This window comes from Propithecus coquereli, unplaced genomic scaffold (assembly GCF_000956105.1).
Source record: "Propithecus coquereli isolate 6110/MARCELLA unplaced genomic scaffold, Pcoq_1.0 Scaffold178, whole genome shotgun sequence".
Taxonomy (NCBI): Eukaryota; Metazoa; Chordata; class Mammalia; order Primates; family Indriidae; genus Propithecus; species Propithecus coquereli.
In genome coordinates this window covers 2275321-2293430 of record NW_012142523.1, presented here as the reverse complement: position 1 = coordinate 2293430, position 18110 = coordinate 2275321, and the positions used below count along the sequence as shown (strand labels likewise).

Here is an 18110-nt window from a genome sequence, read left to right as displayed (position 1 = left end):
ACCCGGGTGCAGGTACAGTTTATTCTTCACAACAGAGAAATACAAAGAGCAGAGGGTTTGTAATTCCTTTGTTTCTTGCCCCCTTTAGTGTTTTTCCCCCACATTTGATTATTTTGCTCCCCACCCCCTTTTTTAAATAGAATGCAAACTTCTTTCCTGAAGTGTCTGAGGGGCACCTGCCCTCACCTCCCTGCCACCAAGATGCAGACTGAGAAGCCAACAGACTGTTTTCTCTTTTTTAATAAGGTAACTAGTTCTAAATATGGTGGCCTGGAGGTCCCATAGAAAAAAGCAAAGGGGTGTTAACAGTATGTATAACAGCGTATTTACAGGGTAGTAACATGCGGACAAAAAGCTACAATACTGAGTTTATCAGACGACGCAAGTCAAACAAAGGGGTGGGGGTGGGGCCAGAGAACCCCATGGGAAAAGAAACCCCAGGAAACGTTAAACTGGTAAATCAATGGCGAGTTAAGGCTTAAAAAGTGTATAAAAATAACACAGTTAATATTCAAAACGGAACTCCAGATACAGAATATATAGATGAGTTTCTGTCTAGTTTTCTTTTTTTCCCGGGGGGACGTGGGGGGCTTCTCCGGGCTCTGTACATGGTTCCTATATACACGGACACGCATGGCTTTCAGATTGGGGTGTGCCGTGGGGGCTGGGGACAGGGTCTGTTCCTGGGACCCGCCTCCCCGAGGATCCCTTCCCTGCTGAGGGGCCTAGGGCCTGGGCTGGGGATTCCCCCTCCATGGCAGGGAAGACAAATGACCCCTCCCTGGGTGGGCACTGCCCCCATCTGGAGGAAATTCTGGAGGGGGGTCCCAGCCCCAGGCCCACTCCCTCCCCATCCCCCTGCCCACAGTCTGGGATGGCGGGAGAGGTAGCCTGTAGGTTTCCTGGCCAGCACCGAGGTAGACTGGGGTGGTCTTCAGGGCAGCAAGGGAGGGCCAGGTCTTACCCAGCCCACCCCCACTCCATTTCCCTGGGCCGGCCACCCAGCCCATCACTGCACCCTTTGGTCCTGTGGATCTCCAGACCCCTCTCGCGTTTCCGCCTCCTGAAGCCTGGACAGCCCTGGCGGCTGCCGCATCCCTCTGCTCAGCGATGCCCAGGGCACAGCTCGAGAGGTACGAGCGGGGCACCCAGGGGCGAAGGGCGCACTCCGGCGACCTCCTGCCCCCTCTCACCTCGGGGTCCCCTTTGCAGTCCAGAAACCCAGGCCTGAGCCTTCCCTCAAGACCTGAGGCCACGGCAAGAGAAGGTCCCACGCTGCCCTGTGGTTCTCTGCGTCCATCTGTCCGATTCGTTTAATTTCTCGGTCTTAGCAGCACCAACTTCCTGGCCAATAAATATCTTTTTTGTTATTTCCAAAACAAACTTAAAAAAAACAAAAAAAACAAAAAAACAGTGAAGCAAGTGAAGGGTGGGGAACAAAAAGAAAACCCAACAGAGAGGTTCAAAGTGCTCTGAGATCGTCTTTGGATGCTACCAAAACAGTCCAGAATCTTGCAGTTGGCCTGGCCGCCCCCGGAGATGGACCAGGCAGGGCTTCTGCGGACCAAGCTTTCTGGAAGGTTGGGAAGGTCGTGAGAGAGCTTGGCGGTTCCTGGAGGGCCCCTGCAGGGAGTCAGGGCCTGGTGCTGCCTGGGTCTGTGTCTGCCAGTGGGCCGGGCGGGGCGGCGCCTCCAGTGGGCTCAGATGAGAGAGATTCGCACCGGGATGCCGGGGGACTCCGTCCTCTGGGGCGAGTGATGGCTCACCAGGTGCTCCACCACCGTGTGTTTGGACATGTGCTTCATCAGGTAGGTCTCCTGCGGGCAGGGGCGAGATTCGGAACATGTAACCACCGGTAAGGGAGGCAGGGAAGGCCGCGGTTCCCACAAGCGGCCACTAGAGGGCTCCTTGGACAGTGCGCCAGCTGGTGGTGGGCGGCCACGGCTTTGGGGGTCAGATGGGCACCGGGCGTTGGTTCTAGGGATACTGCCAGAGATGAGTGCTGGCCCTTGCCAGACTACGAGCCCACAGGGCTGTGTGGAGAGCCAGCAAGCACAGCTCAGCCCTCAGCAGCGCCCACTTGTGGCTACCCAGGGCCGGGCCCCCAGCCCCCTACCAGCTGGCCGTGGTGGGGTGCACCAGCTGCCCCTCAGCCCTGACTGCTGCGTCAACACAGCGCCCACCTCTGCCTGGCGACCCCAGCAAGAGCGAGGCAGCAGGCCTGGGTTTGAGCCTAGTTCTGCCGTTTCTTAGCGGCGGGAGATTGGACAAGTCTCTTGGAGCCTCAGTTTCCTCCTCTGTAAGCAGGGATGGGGGAGGAACAACCTCAAAGGCTGCTATGGTGACACAGATACAGCCCTTAGCATGCAGCAAAGGTTGAGGGGACCATGCCTTCCCCAGTCTGGCCTCTGCACCCCCTCACTCCATCCTCCCTGGGGCAGAAGCCAGCCCTAAGCCCCCCACTGGCTCTGCCGGGTGTGACCTGAGGCACCAGGACTGGGTGGCCAAGGTGGCCCAGGGCTCGCTGAAGGCCCAGAGGCCCTCACATTAAGCCTCATCCTTCCAACGGCCTTTTCCAGGAGAAGAGGCGGTACTCTGGGCCCCAACTGCCACTCCTTGGCCTCAGACCCCAACATGCTCAGAAGCCAGCAGAGGAAGTCCTTCAATGCGGTGGCAACATGGTGTTAAACGATACGAGAGGGAAGAAGTCAGCAAATCCCAAGCTAGGAAACAATTCTACAGTGAATAAAGAGCAAAGGGAAAAAAAGGAGAGGAGGGGCCCCCAAGATGAAAAGGTATATTGACCCAGGACAACGTAGGAATCTTATTTGCATCTTGACTAAAAACTACTATTGTAAATAAACAAAATCATGGCATTCATGAGACAAATGAAAATGTCAGTGCTGAAAGGGCATTGATGATGATAAGGACTTCAGCTAATTACTTTTAGGTATTCTAAAGGTATTGTGCAGATGCTCAAAAAAGGACTCTTTATCTTTAGAAACACAAACTGAAATTTGTACAAATAAAACAATATGATGTCTTGGTTTTACTTCAAAAAATAGGATGAGGCAAGAGTGGCTGGTGGTGTAGGGGCCATGGAGAACTTGAGCCTTGGAGAGAAGCAGGGACCGAGTGGAGATCAGCCAGCCCAGTGGGGTCTCCCCGGCCCCCTTGGAGCCCTCGTCTCTGCAGGTTCTGTCCTCAGCCTCTCGAACCTCTTCTGCCCCCTGAACTCCAGGGAAGAATAAATGTCACGGAGTTGGCACTTGGCAAGCAGCAGCCCTGGTGGCACCTGAGAAGTGCTGCTGACTACCCCACCTACAGTCCATGTGCAACCTCTGGACAGTGACCTTTCAAAATTACCCTCCCCGCCCGGCACAGTGGCACGTGCTTGTAGCCCCAGCTACTCTGGAGGTTGCAGTGGGAGAATCACTTGAGCCCAGGAGTTTGTGTCTAGCCTGGGCAACATAGCAAGATCCCATCTCTAAAACAAAAACCAAACCAAAGCAACAAAACAAAAACCAAAAATAAAAAAATAAAAACCCCAAAGGTCCCCTCCCAATGGCTTCCCATTCCACCTCAAAAAATATCCAAACTCTCTAACAGGGCCCCCAAGGGCCCACAGCACCTAATTTTCTTTTACACCAAGTCTGTTCCACCTCAGGGTGTCTGCACTCACTGTTCCCTGCATGGAAGGTTCTTTCCTCCCCCACACCCCATCTAACCATCCTTCAAGGCTTCAGCTGCATGGTTCTTCCTCAGGTGGCCTCTCTGGACCCACCACCCTTCCAAACTGTACTCTGTCCTCCCTGCTGCTGTCTTTCAAAGCGTACTCTTCCTTTACAGTGGTGGTTCTTTCAGTCAAGGCAATTTTGCCTCCCAGGGACATCTAGCAAAGTCTGGAGACATTTTTGGTTATCCCAACTTAGGGAGGGGGTTGCTACTGGCACCTCACGGATGCTTCATAACATCCTCCCCTGTATACGAGAGCGTCCCGCAACAAAAAGTGATCCCACCCAAACACTGATATGGACTAGGGTTGAGAAACTCTGCTTTAGAGCAAGTACCACAATTTGCCATTAAATGTTTATTGTGTGGTTACTTAATACCTGTCTCTAACAGTAGTTTCTATCCTCCCTGGGGGCAAAAAAATATGTCTGTCTGGTTCATCCTGATTCCCCAGAGGTGGACACAAGTGTTCAGCAAACACTGAGTGAATAAACTGCATGAGCTCAGGCTGGTTAGCCACTGTTCCACCAGCCAACAGCCCTATGAGTTAATCCATTTTACAGATGAGGAAATTGAGGCTCAGTGACCTTTATGTTGGGAATGGGGGTTCTGTCAACCAGAATATTTGATTAGCCAGAAGAACACACGCAATGACTCACCGGGGTGCCAAAAGGCTCTCGTTTGGGGAAATTCCCACCCAGGGACAGGGGGCTGGATGCTATTTCTAGTGCTGGTCAGGCCTTTCCAGAAGCAAAGGTGGCTCTGGGCCAAGTCACTATGCCACCGTGTGGCCATGATGGGGGCTGCAGCTTCCCCAGGAGCAGGAAGGCCTTTCTCTCTCTCTGACTGTTGGTGGAAGACCCCCACCCCTGCCTTGAGTATCCCAGGGCTGGGGATCCCAGGCTAAAGTCAGGCAGGAGGCTGGGGACTGGGCCAGGGGCAGCCGGAAACAGAAGTGGGAAGTAGAGGCCCTGGCTCTGCCATTTCCTGTGATCTTGGAGAATCACTTCCCTTGTCTGGGCCTCAGTTTCTTTGTCTGGAAAATGGGAAGAGTCAGTACAGATCAGAGGAGGAGGCCACACGAGGCCCAGGAAGAGGAAGCGGCTCTCAGGGCGCAGGCGCGGCCGGCTGGCACTCACCGAGGTGTAGGCCCGCCCACACATGCTGCAGCAGTAAGCCTTGGCGTGCTTGATGGCGTGGGCTGAGAGGTGGATCTGCAGGGAGGCGGAGTCCGAGTAGGCCCGGTAGCAGTTGGGACACTTGTAGGGCTTGTCCTTGTTGTGCTGGCGCTGGTGAGACTGCAGGGAGCACAGCAGGGTCATGACGCAGGCAGGGAGCCCCAGCCCCACCCCCTTGTTATGCTTGCCGGGAGGGAGGGAGGCAGCTGCGCACCTGGTGGGCACTCACCTGGAGGTTGGAGAGCTGAGTGAAAGCCTTTTCGCAGCCAGGATGTGGGCACTTGTAGGGTCTGTCGCCTGTGTGGATTCTGCAATGGGCAGCCCAGTGAGGTCAAAGTTCCTGACACATAACCCAGACCACTCCAGTCCCCCGGCCCTTGGCTGGCCTGCGATGTTCCTCTGGCCCCCAAGCTTCCGGACCCCCACTCCACGCACTCTCCCTAGTGGCCAAGAATAAGCCCCAGGCAAGAATTGGGGCCTTCAAAGGCCACCATCTCCCCCTTCCTTCTCTGGCCTCCACTGCTAGTCTGACCAGAGCCTCCCCACTCCCCAGAGGTCCCCACTGCCCCTAACCCATCACCAGCACCCGCTCAGAGACCCAGTCTGGGCCTCCGGCTAATCGTAGGGGGCTTGCTTTGATTGCATTCTTCTAAAAACTCCACCCTGAAGACCACCCATTGGAAAGAACACAGATTCACACCTTTGTTGGGACTTTCCCTGCCTGCCCCGCCTCCTTCCCTAAGAAGGAGACATCTCCCTCTCACTGGCCCTGTCCCCTGTCCATGAGTAACTGAGAGAATGCAGGACAGCGTTGCCCTGAAGCTCGGCCCCTCTGTGTCCTTCTCGGGAATTCCTCTGTCCCCCTATCTCTGAGTTCTCATCCTGGTTCTACTATTTACTAGGTAGGTGATCTTGGGCAAATCACTGAGCCTCAGTTTCCTCATCTGCAAAATAGGTATAAAAATATGCTGCCTACCTCACTGGACTTTGTGAAGATTACATCTGCTAACACGTGTAGGGGGCCTAGCCTAGAGTTGGCACAAAGTCAGCACTCAGTGTTACTATTACTCATCCATTCAACATTTATCACAATGGACACCCACATGCCAGGCACCGTGCTAGCTACCTGGAATGCACCAGTGAACAAAACAGACAAAAACCACTGCCCAGTGGAAACAAACAAGCATGAAATAAGTAAATAAATCACATGTAGAAGGTGATAAATGCTGCGAGGAAAACAGAACAAGGTGAGGGGGACTGTGAGTGCCAGGGCCAGGAGGGGTGCAGTTTTAAAAAAGGCGGCCGGTGGAGGGTCTCATGGAGAAGGTGACATTGGGCAACAGTGCTTGTCCAGCAGCCCAGGTGAGGATGGCAGTGGCCTGAGAGATGAGGTCTGCACGTGGCTCTGCAGCTCAGAGCCTGGTGTCCATGGACAGCGGCCTTCGCTGCCGTCCACACTCAGGCCCCTGCCCTGTCCCCTGGGCTTGTCTTGAATCATCTGCTCTGGCAAATCCCCTGTGCCAAGCAGGTGGGCAGTGACCTGCTGGCTGGGCCTGCACCTCGTTTGCCTAATGTGCTGAGGAACATTAAGTAGAGGCAAAATCCAGATCCAGCCACATGGTGTCTGTCCCTCCACCGAGGCCCCGGCCCATCTGGCTGACTGGGTTTGCTCCGCCCATCAACAAACTCATCAAGCAAATGAAGGCCCCACAGGCAGGCCCAGTGCTGGACTTAGGGACACAGTGCTGATTAAAAACACTCCCTGCTGTCAATAAGCCCACGACACTGACTGCCACTGCAAACACTGACAGAGGCCCAGTTCCTTGGTGTGCCCTGCAAGGCCTTTGTCAGGTGGTCCAGCCTCACCTCCCTGCTCGTACGCACCCCACGGCCTGGTCAGAGAACTATTTCTCTTTTTTTTTCTTTTTATTTTTTTGAGACAGGATCTTGCTCTGTCACCCAGGCTGGAGTGCGGTGGCACAATCATAGCTTACCGTAGCCTTGAACTCCTAGGCACAAGTGATCCTCCTGCCTCAGCATCCCAAGTAGCTAGGATTACAGGAGCACACCATGATGCCTGGCTAATTTTTTTATTTTTTGTAGAGACGGGGTCTCACTGTGTTGCCCAGGCTGGTCTGGAACTCCTGGTCTCTAGTGATCCTCCTGCCTCAGCCTCCCAAAGTGCTGGGATTACAGGCATAAGCCACCGTGCCCAGCCACATCTGGCATCCATATCTGACGATTCTCCCCACCATGCCTTTGCCCTGGCGGTGTGCCTCTGCCTGCTAATAACCGTCAGCTCCCCGTTCCTGACCCATCAGCGAGCAGGGCCCTGAGGAGCCTCCCCTGTGCATGCTGCTCCCCCAAGGCTCCCAGAGCCTCTGCACATGACAGCTCCTCATCACAGTGCAGCCCCCATTGGACCCTTGCGGCCCCCCACATGTCTGTCTCCTCTGCTGGATGGGAACTCTCCAGGGCAGGGGCAGGTGCCAATCCCAGGAGCAAGGCCCAGGGTCCGGCCGCCAGACTGCACCTAACTGTGCCAAGAGAAGCTGGGCTGATCCAGTTCCAAGAACCCCTATTCTACTTGTACATTTCTGGGTGCCACATGTTCGGAGACGTTATTTCAGGCTACTGCCCTCTGGCTCTACACTGATCCCTCAAGTGTTATGTGGACCAACTTCACCTGGTGCCAGCATCCCCTCCATTCCATCCGTCCTCACTCTTCTCCAGGGTGGCAGAGGGGTCTAAGTGTCCCCAGGACACATGCTGCCTTTGTTTTAAACTCCACAACTGGCTGGGCATGGTGCCTCATACCTATAATCCCAGCACTTTGGGAGGCCAAGGCAGGAAGATCACTTGAGGCCAGGAGTTCAAGACCAACCTGGGCAACATAGTGAGACCCTATCTTTAAAAAAAAAAAAATTTAAAAAAAAAAAAAAATTTAGCCGGGGGTGGTGGTGCATGCCTATAGTCCCAGCTACTTGGGAAGCTGAGGCAGGAGGATTGCTTGAGCTTAGGAGTTTGAGGCTGCAGTGGGCTATGATTGTGCCATTGTACTCCAGACTGGCAACAGAGCAAGACCTTATCTCTAAAAAAACAAACAGACAAAAAAAACAAAAAGCACCCACAACACCCACCTCCTGGGTCCTCTGCTCACGACACTCCTCTCCCCTGTCCGGAAGCCAAGCCCCACAGGCCTCACGCTGCCTCCTCTGGCACTGTGAGCTCCTTCCTACCTCCAATCCTTTGTCCAGGCTGTTCCCTCCACCAGCCACACTTGTCCCTCAGCTAATACCTGGCTAAAACCCACATTGCTGTTCTCAGTATAAAAGCTTCCTTATCAGGGCAGACTTCCCTGATCCCCCAGGCTAGCTTGGGGCCCCTGCTGCCCAGCCCCCAAGCACCAAAGACACCCCCTTCCCAGAGGTCTATGCACAGGTACTTATTTTGTCAATGTCTGGTCACGTTTTCTCGGCTGCCTCGTTGAGAGCAAGAACTCCTTCGGGCTCGTTCACCACCTGCACCCCAGTCAGTGCCTGGCACAGGCTCGGCACAGAGGGGAACCCCTAAATAGCTGTGGATTGAGTGAAGGAAAGCGAGTTCTTTCTCTCTGAAGTTGGTCATTGACAACAGAAATATGCTCCACATAATCAACAACTTCCATTCCTGAGGTGTACTTCATGAGTGTTTGTTGACTGACTGATGGACAGTCCTCCAGGCACCTCAGGTCCCTCCTCAGGGACACAGCCAAGCCCTCTTGACCAGCAAGCTGCCCCTCTGGCCTCCTCCCTGGACTCCCAGCCTCAGCCTCTCCTGCCCGGCCCCGGCCATGGCAGTAGCCGCAGGGGTCTGACCTTGTCATATCCCTGCTTGGCAGCCTCCACTGACTCCCTCTTTTTCAGGACAGGACAGAGTCCAAACCCCCTTCCCCAGCTTTCAAGGCCCTGCACATTCTGGCCTCGGTTTCTAAAGCCTCCTCCTCTGCCACTGTGCTCCCCAGCGGGGCATATTACCAACCTCCCCCAACACATGCAGCCCCTCAGCAAGCTCCTGGGCCTGTGCTCATGCTGCCCCCACTGCCAGGAATGCCCTTCGCCCTGTGACCAACCCAGATGACCCACCCCAACCTCATCTCCTACTCCCCTCTCACGGAAGTTTCTGCATCCCCCAGCCTCCCAGGGGCCTGCCTCTGACCACTCGTCTGTCCCTGTGCGAGGCATCCAGCGCCGGGCTGGCTCAGAAAGAGCTTCAGGGAGCAACTGCTGGGTGAAACTGAACAGGCTGCCAGTTCTCACCGGCCGCAAAGCTCTTGTCTTCAGCCCAAGCCCTCTATTCTAATGCCAGAATCCTTCCTTCGTAAAGGGTATCTTCCCACTAGGGGGGCACCTGGCCCCGCCTCCCACATCATGGTAATGGGAAGCTCACCCAAATCCCAGATGGTCACGCAGTGCAGGGAAGCTGAGCTGAAGCCAGGGCCCCCGGACTGCCCCACCCTCACTGCCGCAGTCCCACCCCAGGGGCTCCAAAGACTCCCCCTGCTCCCTTGCCTGGCACCTCTTAGCTGGGTGACCCCGGGCAAGAAACTTTGCCTCCCTCAGCCCCGGTTCCTTGTCTCTGAAACGGGGATAATAACAAAGATTGTAAGAATTGTAAGGATTCAGTAACTTCATAGAAAGGGTGTTCATAAAATACTTCTGCAGGGTTAGTTTTTAATACATTAATTTCTATTGAAGATAAATAATTTATGACAAAGTGGGAATTTATTCAATATTTAAATAAAATTGTTAAGGATTCATTAATTAACACTTTTCTTTCTCAGGTATTAAGCTGCATGTTATACTGAATGGGTTCAGCCGTGTCGTGCTTTGTTTTTATTTTTTTATTTTTTATTTTCTTTTTCACCCCTCACAGCCCTCCCACCCCATGTTGTGCTTTATAACCAAAACAATGGCAGAGACAGTGAAAGTTAAACATTCCTCGAGATGATTCCCCATTTTCGAATTCTTGATCTCTTATGAAGAAATATAAATTCGCACCGTATGAGGACTTTAGGGCACCTTGTACTAAAGCGCTCCATGCAGGACCAAGCACAGGGGAGCTCTCCCCCAAGGAATAGTTGTTGTTATTATTATTACTACAAATCATCAGACTTGAGAAAATAAAACGGCACCTTCCCCAGCTGCACTTATTATTACACGTGTACCTAACATCACACAGCCAGGGAAAGAAAAACAAAAACAAAAAACGCTTTGCACCCCAAATAAACAAACAAATCCAGAGTCACTCCATCTAGCACTAGTTCCGCAAATAAATAAAACTTGGAGCCCTTTCCTATAATTTACTAACGCCCTCCCTAGACAGTGTCATCCCTGACTTTTGCACCGCGATGTCTATGCATACATGAGGACCCTTATGCCCACACTAATTGCACGACAATTGCTGTTTTTCTACCAGGAACAGATTAACTGCAACAGAAAATGTTCTGTTTATTTTCTCCATAAAGCCTTGCGGTATTTATTAGTGAGCAGGCTCATCCTTCTGAAGTTTGGACTCGTGCAACACTTTGCAAGTCACCTATTTTTCTTTACTTGTCGCGCCTTCCTTTTGCACTGCAGGCCGGGCGCAACAGTCCCCAATGCCACTCAGCCAGGTCGGAGGTGCCACCAGGCTCATCTTTCTCAACTCGCAGGGCGGATCTTGCTTACCCCACTTTCTAATTCTACCTCTGTTGCTTCACCAGGCGGGCTCTGTTTTGGACATGACCTTTATTCCCTTCATTGGGAAGGAATCCGTCACATTGGGAAGATGGATTTGATTCTATGATCTGATGTCTGGTTCTCTGCCAAAGGACAAACAAGTGGGAAGGGGTCTCAGTGGAATAGCAGAGGACAAGGAATCTGGAATCTGGTTACTTCTTTAGCTTTGGGGTTTTTTTTTAGTTGTTTGTCTAAAGAATTCTGAGACTTTTGGGCATCTGGGCCTCTTTGCCACGGGGTTAGGACACATCAGTTTAATTATATGTTCCGGTGCCTGGTGACTTCCAAATGTTGACAGAATCCTCTTATGTTGTTTGTTTGGTTTCCTATCCTTATGAACTCAAATCACTGAAAAGAAAAAGAGAGAGAGAGAGAGAGAGAAACTATTGTGCCCTCAGGAATGAAGAGTAATCCCTAGGTCAAGGAATATTCTGGCAAAATACTCTCCTTCAAGGGCCTGTTAGTGTTTGTTGCTTTCTTGGGTCATGTTCTTAAATGATATTTTTAAACGAAGCCTACTTCTGAAGAAAACGAAATCCTTAATCATTGTTATTACTTGTCACTGTGTTTATTAGCTGGCCCATTCTGCCAACTTGGTGCTACTGCCTTTCTCAGATCCAGGCCCCTGATTCAGAAGGACAAAACTGTCAAGGTGTCTTTTACATGCAAATACTCTTGGGGTTTCCAGATGGCCACCGGGCAACACCAAAGATGTGATCCCTCACTTTATAAAAACAGGGATACTCATAATGATTGGAGTTGTTTAGTATTCTCCATTTTTTTTTTTGGGGGGGGGACAGAGTCTCACCCTGTTGCCCTGGCTAGAGTGCGGTGGTATCAGCTTAGCTCATAGCAACCTCAAACTCCTGGGCTCAAGCGATCCTACTGCCTCAGCCTCCCAAGTAGCTGGGACTACAGGCATATGCCACCATGCCCGGCTAATTTTTTCTATTTTTAGTTGTCCGGCTAATTTCTTTCTATTTTTAGTAGAGACAGGGTCTTGCTCTTGCTCAGGCTGGTCTTGAACTCCTGAGCTCAAACAATCCTCCTGCCTCGGCCTCCCAGAGTGCTAGGATTACAGGCGTGAGCCACCGTGCCCGGCCTAGTATTCTCCATATTTTTAATTAGCCAAATACTAGAGTGACAGCTGCTCTTTGAAGGTTACAGTACAAAAAGTTGGCAAAACAGAAGAGAAACTCAAGCTCTCTGGGCCAATTGTGTGTGTACACAAATATATAATATGTAATATGAATATTTATGTTTCTGTGCGCTTTTTAAGATGGACAAAAAACTATTTTAATATACAGAGACTGGCATAGTAAACACCAATGAAGACATTTCTTTTAAAACAATTTTGTCTCTAGATTTAAAATACCATTATCAGTTAGTGAAAATCATAATCCATCTTTACGAGATAAATTAAAAGACCCTGAAGATGGGCCAGGGCCTTTGCTGCCTATAGTGTTTTTAATCTGCAAAACCGATCACGTGTCATACCTCATTTAGTCTTAGCAACAGGTTTGATCCCCTCCCCGCCACACTTGCCTAAAGGCCTCCGCTTGGAGCTGCAGGTCAGAAATTGAGTCTTGTGAAAGAAATGTCAAGAGAATGACAGTTCTAGTCAAAGACTGTAACACACACCCTTGGCTCTTTATACCCGGGGAACAGACGAATGGGTACAGGCTCCCCAGCTGACATCCCCACCGGGACCAGACACTGCCAGAGGCCAAGGCAGGGTCTGAGAGTCCTTAGTCCAGAAGTAGACAACTTTGCAAAGTGGACTGACTAACCCAGGGTCAGAAGAACAGGAATTATCACCTAGGATTGGATGAAACTGGTTTCATTTTGGTTAATGTTCTATTTTCTAAAGGCATATGAGAGAACTCTTTTTTCTTAATCTATCTCTAATCCTTGATTTAGAAGGCTGTATTTCACAAACTGGAATAAAATATTCCTTAAATGGTGCCTTGTTCCAACTAAACCTTCAGAATTCTGGGGTGGGGGAGACTATAAAAATTTAAATATAGGTAGATATAAACTAGTTATCAAGGAATTTTTAAAATAATAATTCTATTGAAAACGATATATGTAATTGGCCTTCTCTACAAAGCTACTTGGAATAATTGCTAAAAAATATTCCAAGTGCCTTTACAGAGACTCTTTTCTTTTCGTGATCATTAGTTCCGTAAACAGGTTCAGTAAGAATCTGTCTGCCTTCCTAACAGGATATAATTGGGTAAATCAAATTTGTAACCATGTCCATGCCAGAAATGGCACATTTAAAGACAAATCTCATTTAATTTAATAATTTACTATGACAAGCCTGATAGTGAGAGACAAGGACTGTACTTCAAACGTGGGAATGAGGCCTCCCCAGGCCTCCTGCTCCAGGGCTTGTGGAATTCCAGGCTTTACAGTTATTAAAACAAACAAACAAAAAAATACATTAATTCCTGATAGTCCAGTAATACTGACAACCTAGAGGATTTTCTAAAAAGAGGGTACCCCTAACGTTACAGGTTGTATAGGCACAACCTGGCAGAGATGAATTAGATGGTTCTAGGTCTCTGATCTTGAAAATATGATAAGAATTTTTCACACACAGACACACACACACACACACTCACACACACAATTAAAATCCTGACCAGGGGCTTTACAAAGTCTCCTGACAGAGTTAACGCTCAAGCCTTTGTATCGCATGCCCTAATTTTAAGAACCATGGAACCAGCAGGACTTTGTTTATTAATCAACGCCTTTTTATACACACCTATGTACATAAACCTGGCCAAATTAAAAAATACCAAAGTAATAACAAAATGAGAAAATGCTGAAACAAGCTCGTGTGGTCAGATCCGTGCCTTAGGAGGCGCGAGGATGAGAAAACAAGCCGATGCCTCGCCCCGATGCCACGCTGCCGTTTGCTTCTTACTCTCACACCGGCACCTCGTGCCCCAAAGTCAGAGAAACAGAGGAGGTGAAACATTTTGCACCCAGGGATAAAGGATATAAGGACGATGGAAATAAATTAATAAATAACAAAAACCTAAACAAGGCCAGGCGCGGTGGCTCACGCCTGTAATCCTAGCACTCTGGGAGGCCGAGGCGGGTGGATCGCTCAAGGTCAGGAGTTCAAGACCAGCCTAAGCAAGAGCGAGACCCCGTCTCTACTGAAAAATAGAAAGAAATAATCTGGACAACTGAAAAAAAATATATATAGAAAAAATTAGCCGGGCATGGTGGTGCATGCCTATAGTCCCAGCTACTCGGGAGGCTGAGGCAGGAGGATCGCTTGAGCCCAGGAGTTTGAGGTTGCTGTGAGCTAGGCTGACGCCACCGCACTCACTCTAGCCTGGGCAACAAAGCGAGACTCTGTCTCAAAAAAAAAAAAAAAAAAAACCTAAACAAATAAATAAATAAATTTAAAAAATCGGGTCTTCTGTATAGCATTAGTCCCCAAAATAGAGCTCTTTAAGCCACAAACTCCACAGCAGACGCAATTTTAGCCCTAACTTTTACAATGCTGATATTGGCAAACACGTGACAATGCTCACAGAGGTGACAGTCATCATGTGGGAAAACAGTGTTTCCTCCCCTCTGAACAGATGAACCCCAATCTTGGTCATCTTTGGTTGGTTTTTGAAAATACCTATGGCATTTTCATTCGGTGAGCCAGTCTTCCTGATCTCTGTACTCCCCTGAATAAACTTTTCTTTCCTTAAAGCATTTCTATCTTTGAACCGCCCTTTCACACGCTGGACAAGACTGCACGCTCCCTGAGGGCAGGGACTTTTGTCTGTCCGGCTCCTTGCTGCATCCTCAGCACCTGACACAGTGTCTTGCATAGAGTAGAGGCTCCGTAAATATTTGCAAAATGCATGAATCATGTGTTCTATAGAAACTAGTTCTATTTATTCCACAAATGTTTAACAAATGCCTAATGCTTATTGTGTGCCGCACACTGGGGATGCGGAAAGGGAGGACACCAAGCCCTTGCCTTCGCGAACTCTCAGTAGATTGGGCAAATAAATAGACACGTACGTGACAGCCTAGCTGCTGTGATGGGCACGCACAGGGCCCATGGGAACAGAGGCCAGGCCCCTTACCCAGCTCGAGGGATCAGGGAGGGCTTCCTGGAGGAAGCTGGACTGAGAAATGGATAGGAGACGGCCTGAGAAACAGGGAAAAGGAGGGGACAGTGTCTCCAGTAAAGGACACAGCATGTGCACAGACCCAGAGAAGAGAAACAGCAGGAAGGTAGTGCAGTAGTGAGAGCGGAGGCCAATGAGGTCCACAAGGACCATTGCATAAAGGGCCTCAGATGCCAAGCAAAGGAATTTGGTCTTGACCCCAAAGGCAAAGGGCACCTAGAGAAGGTCCCTGCCTTTCTTTGCAGCAGCTCCGTGCACCAGGCCACAGGTGCTGAGCTGACACGGGCTGCGGTAGGCGGCACCAGGCAGGCCACTCACCTGGTGTGCTGCTGGAGGTGGGAGAGCTGTCGGAAGGACTTATCACAGTAGGAGCAGTGGTAGGGCTTGACGCCCAGGTGGATGCGCAGGTGCTGGGCCAGGTAGGAGGCGTTGGCAAAGGACTTGGAGCAGTGCGGGCACTTGTGGGGCTTGGCCTCTGTGTGCGACTTGGAGTGGATCTGCATCTCCGACTTGGTGAAAAAGGTCAGTGGGCATACCTTACACCTGCGGAGCAAGAGGCAGGTTCACACCTGGGGAGATCCCCCAGCCCCTGCCCGTACATCTCAAGGAGACCTGCTATATCAGAGAGAACGTGCACCTGTGACAGATCTTCCCTGGGAGCAACCCAGGAGGCACAGGCCCACCTGAAAGACGGGGGCAGGCTCCCAGCCTGGGCACTCTCCAATCTGGAAGAGGAAGCTCTTACATCTGGAGGAGCATTTACAGCCCAAAGGGAAGACAGGCCTCATGATCCCAGTGAGGGTTTGCCCAGGGCCACGTCCCACGGATCGAGGGGATGAGGCTCTAACACTCTATGTAGTTCTCAACCCTGCTGCACATTACAATCGTCTGTAGAGCTTCCAAGAAACACCAATGCCTGCCTCCCCATAACCCCACACTCTCAACAAATCAAGTTGGAATTTCTGGAGGTGCAGTCCTGGCATTATCATTTTTGAAAGCTCTTCATATGATTTTAAGGTGGAGACCACCATGAGGGGCTAAGGTTCCAGTATCCCCTCTCCAGGCCCCGCCCCCCACCGGGGCTAGGATGTGGGCGGGGCTCGCCAAGGGACCCCCACCTCCTGCACCTCAGCCCCCACTTTCAGCCCGGTGCTGGGCTCCTAGGACAGCCCTGGCCCAAGTCCCAGTCCCAAGCCCAACCGGACCCTGTCCCGTCGAGACCCCCACCTGTAGGTCTTGCCCTCCTTGGCAGTCTCGCCTGAGGCCAGGATGGGGTAGGGGACTACTAGGACAGGCGGACCCCCTGGGTTCTCCGCCTTGATCTTTTTGCGGCCGCGTTCGGACTTGGGGGGGCCAAGCAGGCCGTGGCCCTGGATTGTCTTGATGGAGTCCAGGAGTGGGGGGCTGGTGATCCCTGAGATGAGGGTGGGGGACGAGGCGATGAGGCGGCTCTGGCTGGTGGTGGTGGGTGTGGACGGGGTGGTGGTGCCCGTGCCCGTGCCCGCGCTTGACTCCGACGTGCTCACAGCCGGGGTCCGGGAAGAGAGCCCCAGACCTGCAAAGACACGTTGGGCGGGGGGAGGGGGAAGGGGGGGCGGTGAGGGGAGCCGCAGAGGCCGGCCCCGCCCCACCCGCCCAGCTGTGTGACTTGGGCAGGCCACCGGCCTCTGAGCCTTCCCTTCCCGTTCCTCAGTTATTACCCAGGGGCAACTAAATGAGAGCGCGTGTATGTGTAAGATGCCTTCGGTACCTTAACACTCAAGTGAGTTAGGTAACAGAGGCCCTTTGGAAATAATTCAAGCCGCAGAAAAAGACTGTGCACAAGGGTGTTCACTACTATCTTATTCATAATAGCAACGATTTAGAGGCAACTGAAATACGCAACATTAGGAAGAGTTCAGTAACAGTGATCAACCTCCTCTGCTGAGCAGCCCATTAAAAAGGAGGTTGTGTTTGTTTAAACGAACCACACAGGTACCCACAGAAAAATAAGTAGGAGAGGATGTGCCAAAATGTTATGTGGACGGTAGAATTAGGAGTCATTTTTTTAAAAATTTGGCTTAACTGTACTTTCTGATTCTTTGACAATGAATTTTTTTAGAACTCCCATAACAGAAGTTATTCTTTTAAAAATGAAGGAACTAGAAATATTAGCACTATCAAGTAGACAAAAAGATAAAAATTGCATCTATCATGTGGCTCAAACTTTTCTTTTTTAAAAAAAGAAACTAAAAATCTGTGCATTGAAAAAGATAATATGGAGTCAGCACCAGTATGTTTCGTATCATACGTTGGTGGTGGGAGCATACATTCGGGCAGCCTTAACGGAGGGTAGTTGGCAATAGCCGTTAAAATTTTAAATGTACATAAACTTTTGACTCAGCAATTCTGCTTCCAAAAGTCTACCATAAAGAAATATTCCCATATGAGCACAAAGATCTGCGTACATGGGCCTTCCATACAAAACTGCGATCAGAAGAAACTGGACACAACCTGTTTGCAAACAGGGGCTTTGCAAACCGATGTGGTCCGTCCTCCACACGGAGGACTGCACAGCCACTAAAATAAGATTGAGGTGATGCAGTGACAGAGAGAGAATGCCAGAATGTGCTGGCAGGTGAAAAAAGCAAACCACAGACATTATGAGCCCATCCATTTTAAACAACGCAGTCAAACTACATACATGTACATATGTGTATAAGGACAATATACATGCGTGTGAGTGCACAGGGATAGAGCTGAGAAGAGACACATCAAACTGCTAACTCTCGTTCTCTCTAGGGAGGGAGAAGAAGTTTTTAATAAAAGGAGGTTTTCATATTTTGTCTATCTGCTTCTATGTTATTTGAATCTTTTACCTGGTAAATTCATCCATTTTTTACATCTGTGATTAAAGGATAAAATACAATAAATTACAGAGAAAACATAAAAATTCTAAAAATAGTACGACTAAGGCTAATTTTTTCTCCTTCCAATTTGTCTGCAATTTCTAAATTTTCTATAATGACTATGTATTAGCTTTATAATAAAAAATGGATAAATATGTTTATGATAGAATGGTTAGTAGGAAAAGCAAGGTAAAGTCATGGGTTCAGTCCTACCACAAGCTCAGCAAAACACACATGCATATTAAAAAACAACAAAAATTATGGAAAAGGAAGGAAAAGGCTCTCTAAGCTGCTGGGCTGGGAGCTGGGGATTATGAGTGATTTTTTTTTGTTGTTCGTTTCTCTTTTTTCCAAATTTCCCTTAATATGCTTATATTACTTTTTTAATATTACTTTTATAAT

The 18110-nt window shown here is 50.2% G+C and overlaps 1 protein-coding gene across 1 annotated transcript in view; it reads right to left on the bottom strand.

The window, feature by feature from the left end:
* The window catches only part of ZNF362 (zinc finger protein 362), a 39544-nt gene continuing 21434 nt past the window's right edge, over positions 1-18110 (bottom strand). The window contains exons 5-9 of the mRNA XM_012642229.1: positions 16048-16375; positions 15139-15363; positions 5140-5218; positions 4872-5030; positions 1-1817 (exon numbers count right to left, since the gene is read on the bottom strand). Coding sequence (XP_012497683.1) covers positions 1701-1817; positions 4872-5030; positions 5140-5218; positions 15139-15363; positions 16048-16375 — 908 coding nt within the window. The 3' untranslated portion in view covers positions 1-1700. The remainder of the gene's footprint in view (positions 1818-4871; positions 5031-5139; positions 5219-15138; positions 15364-16047; positions 16376-18110) is intronic.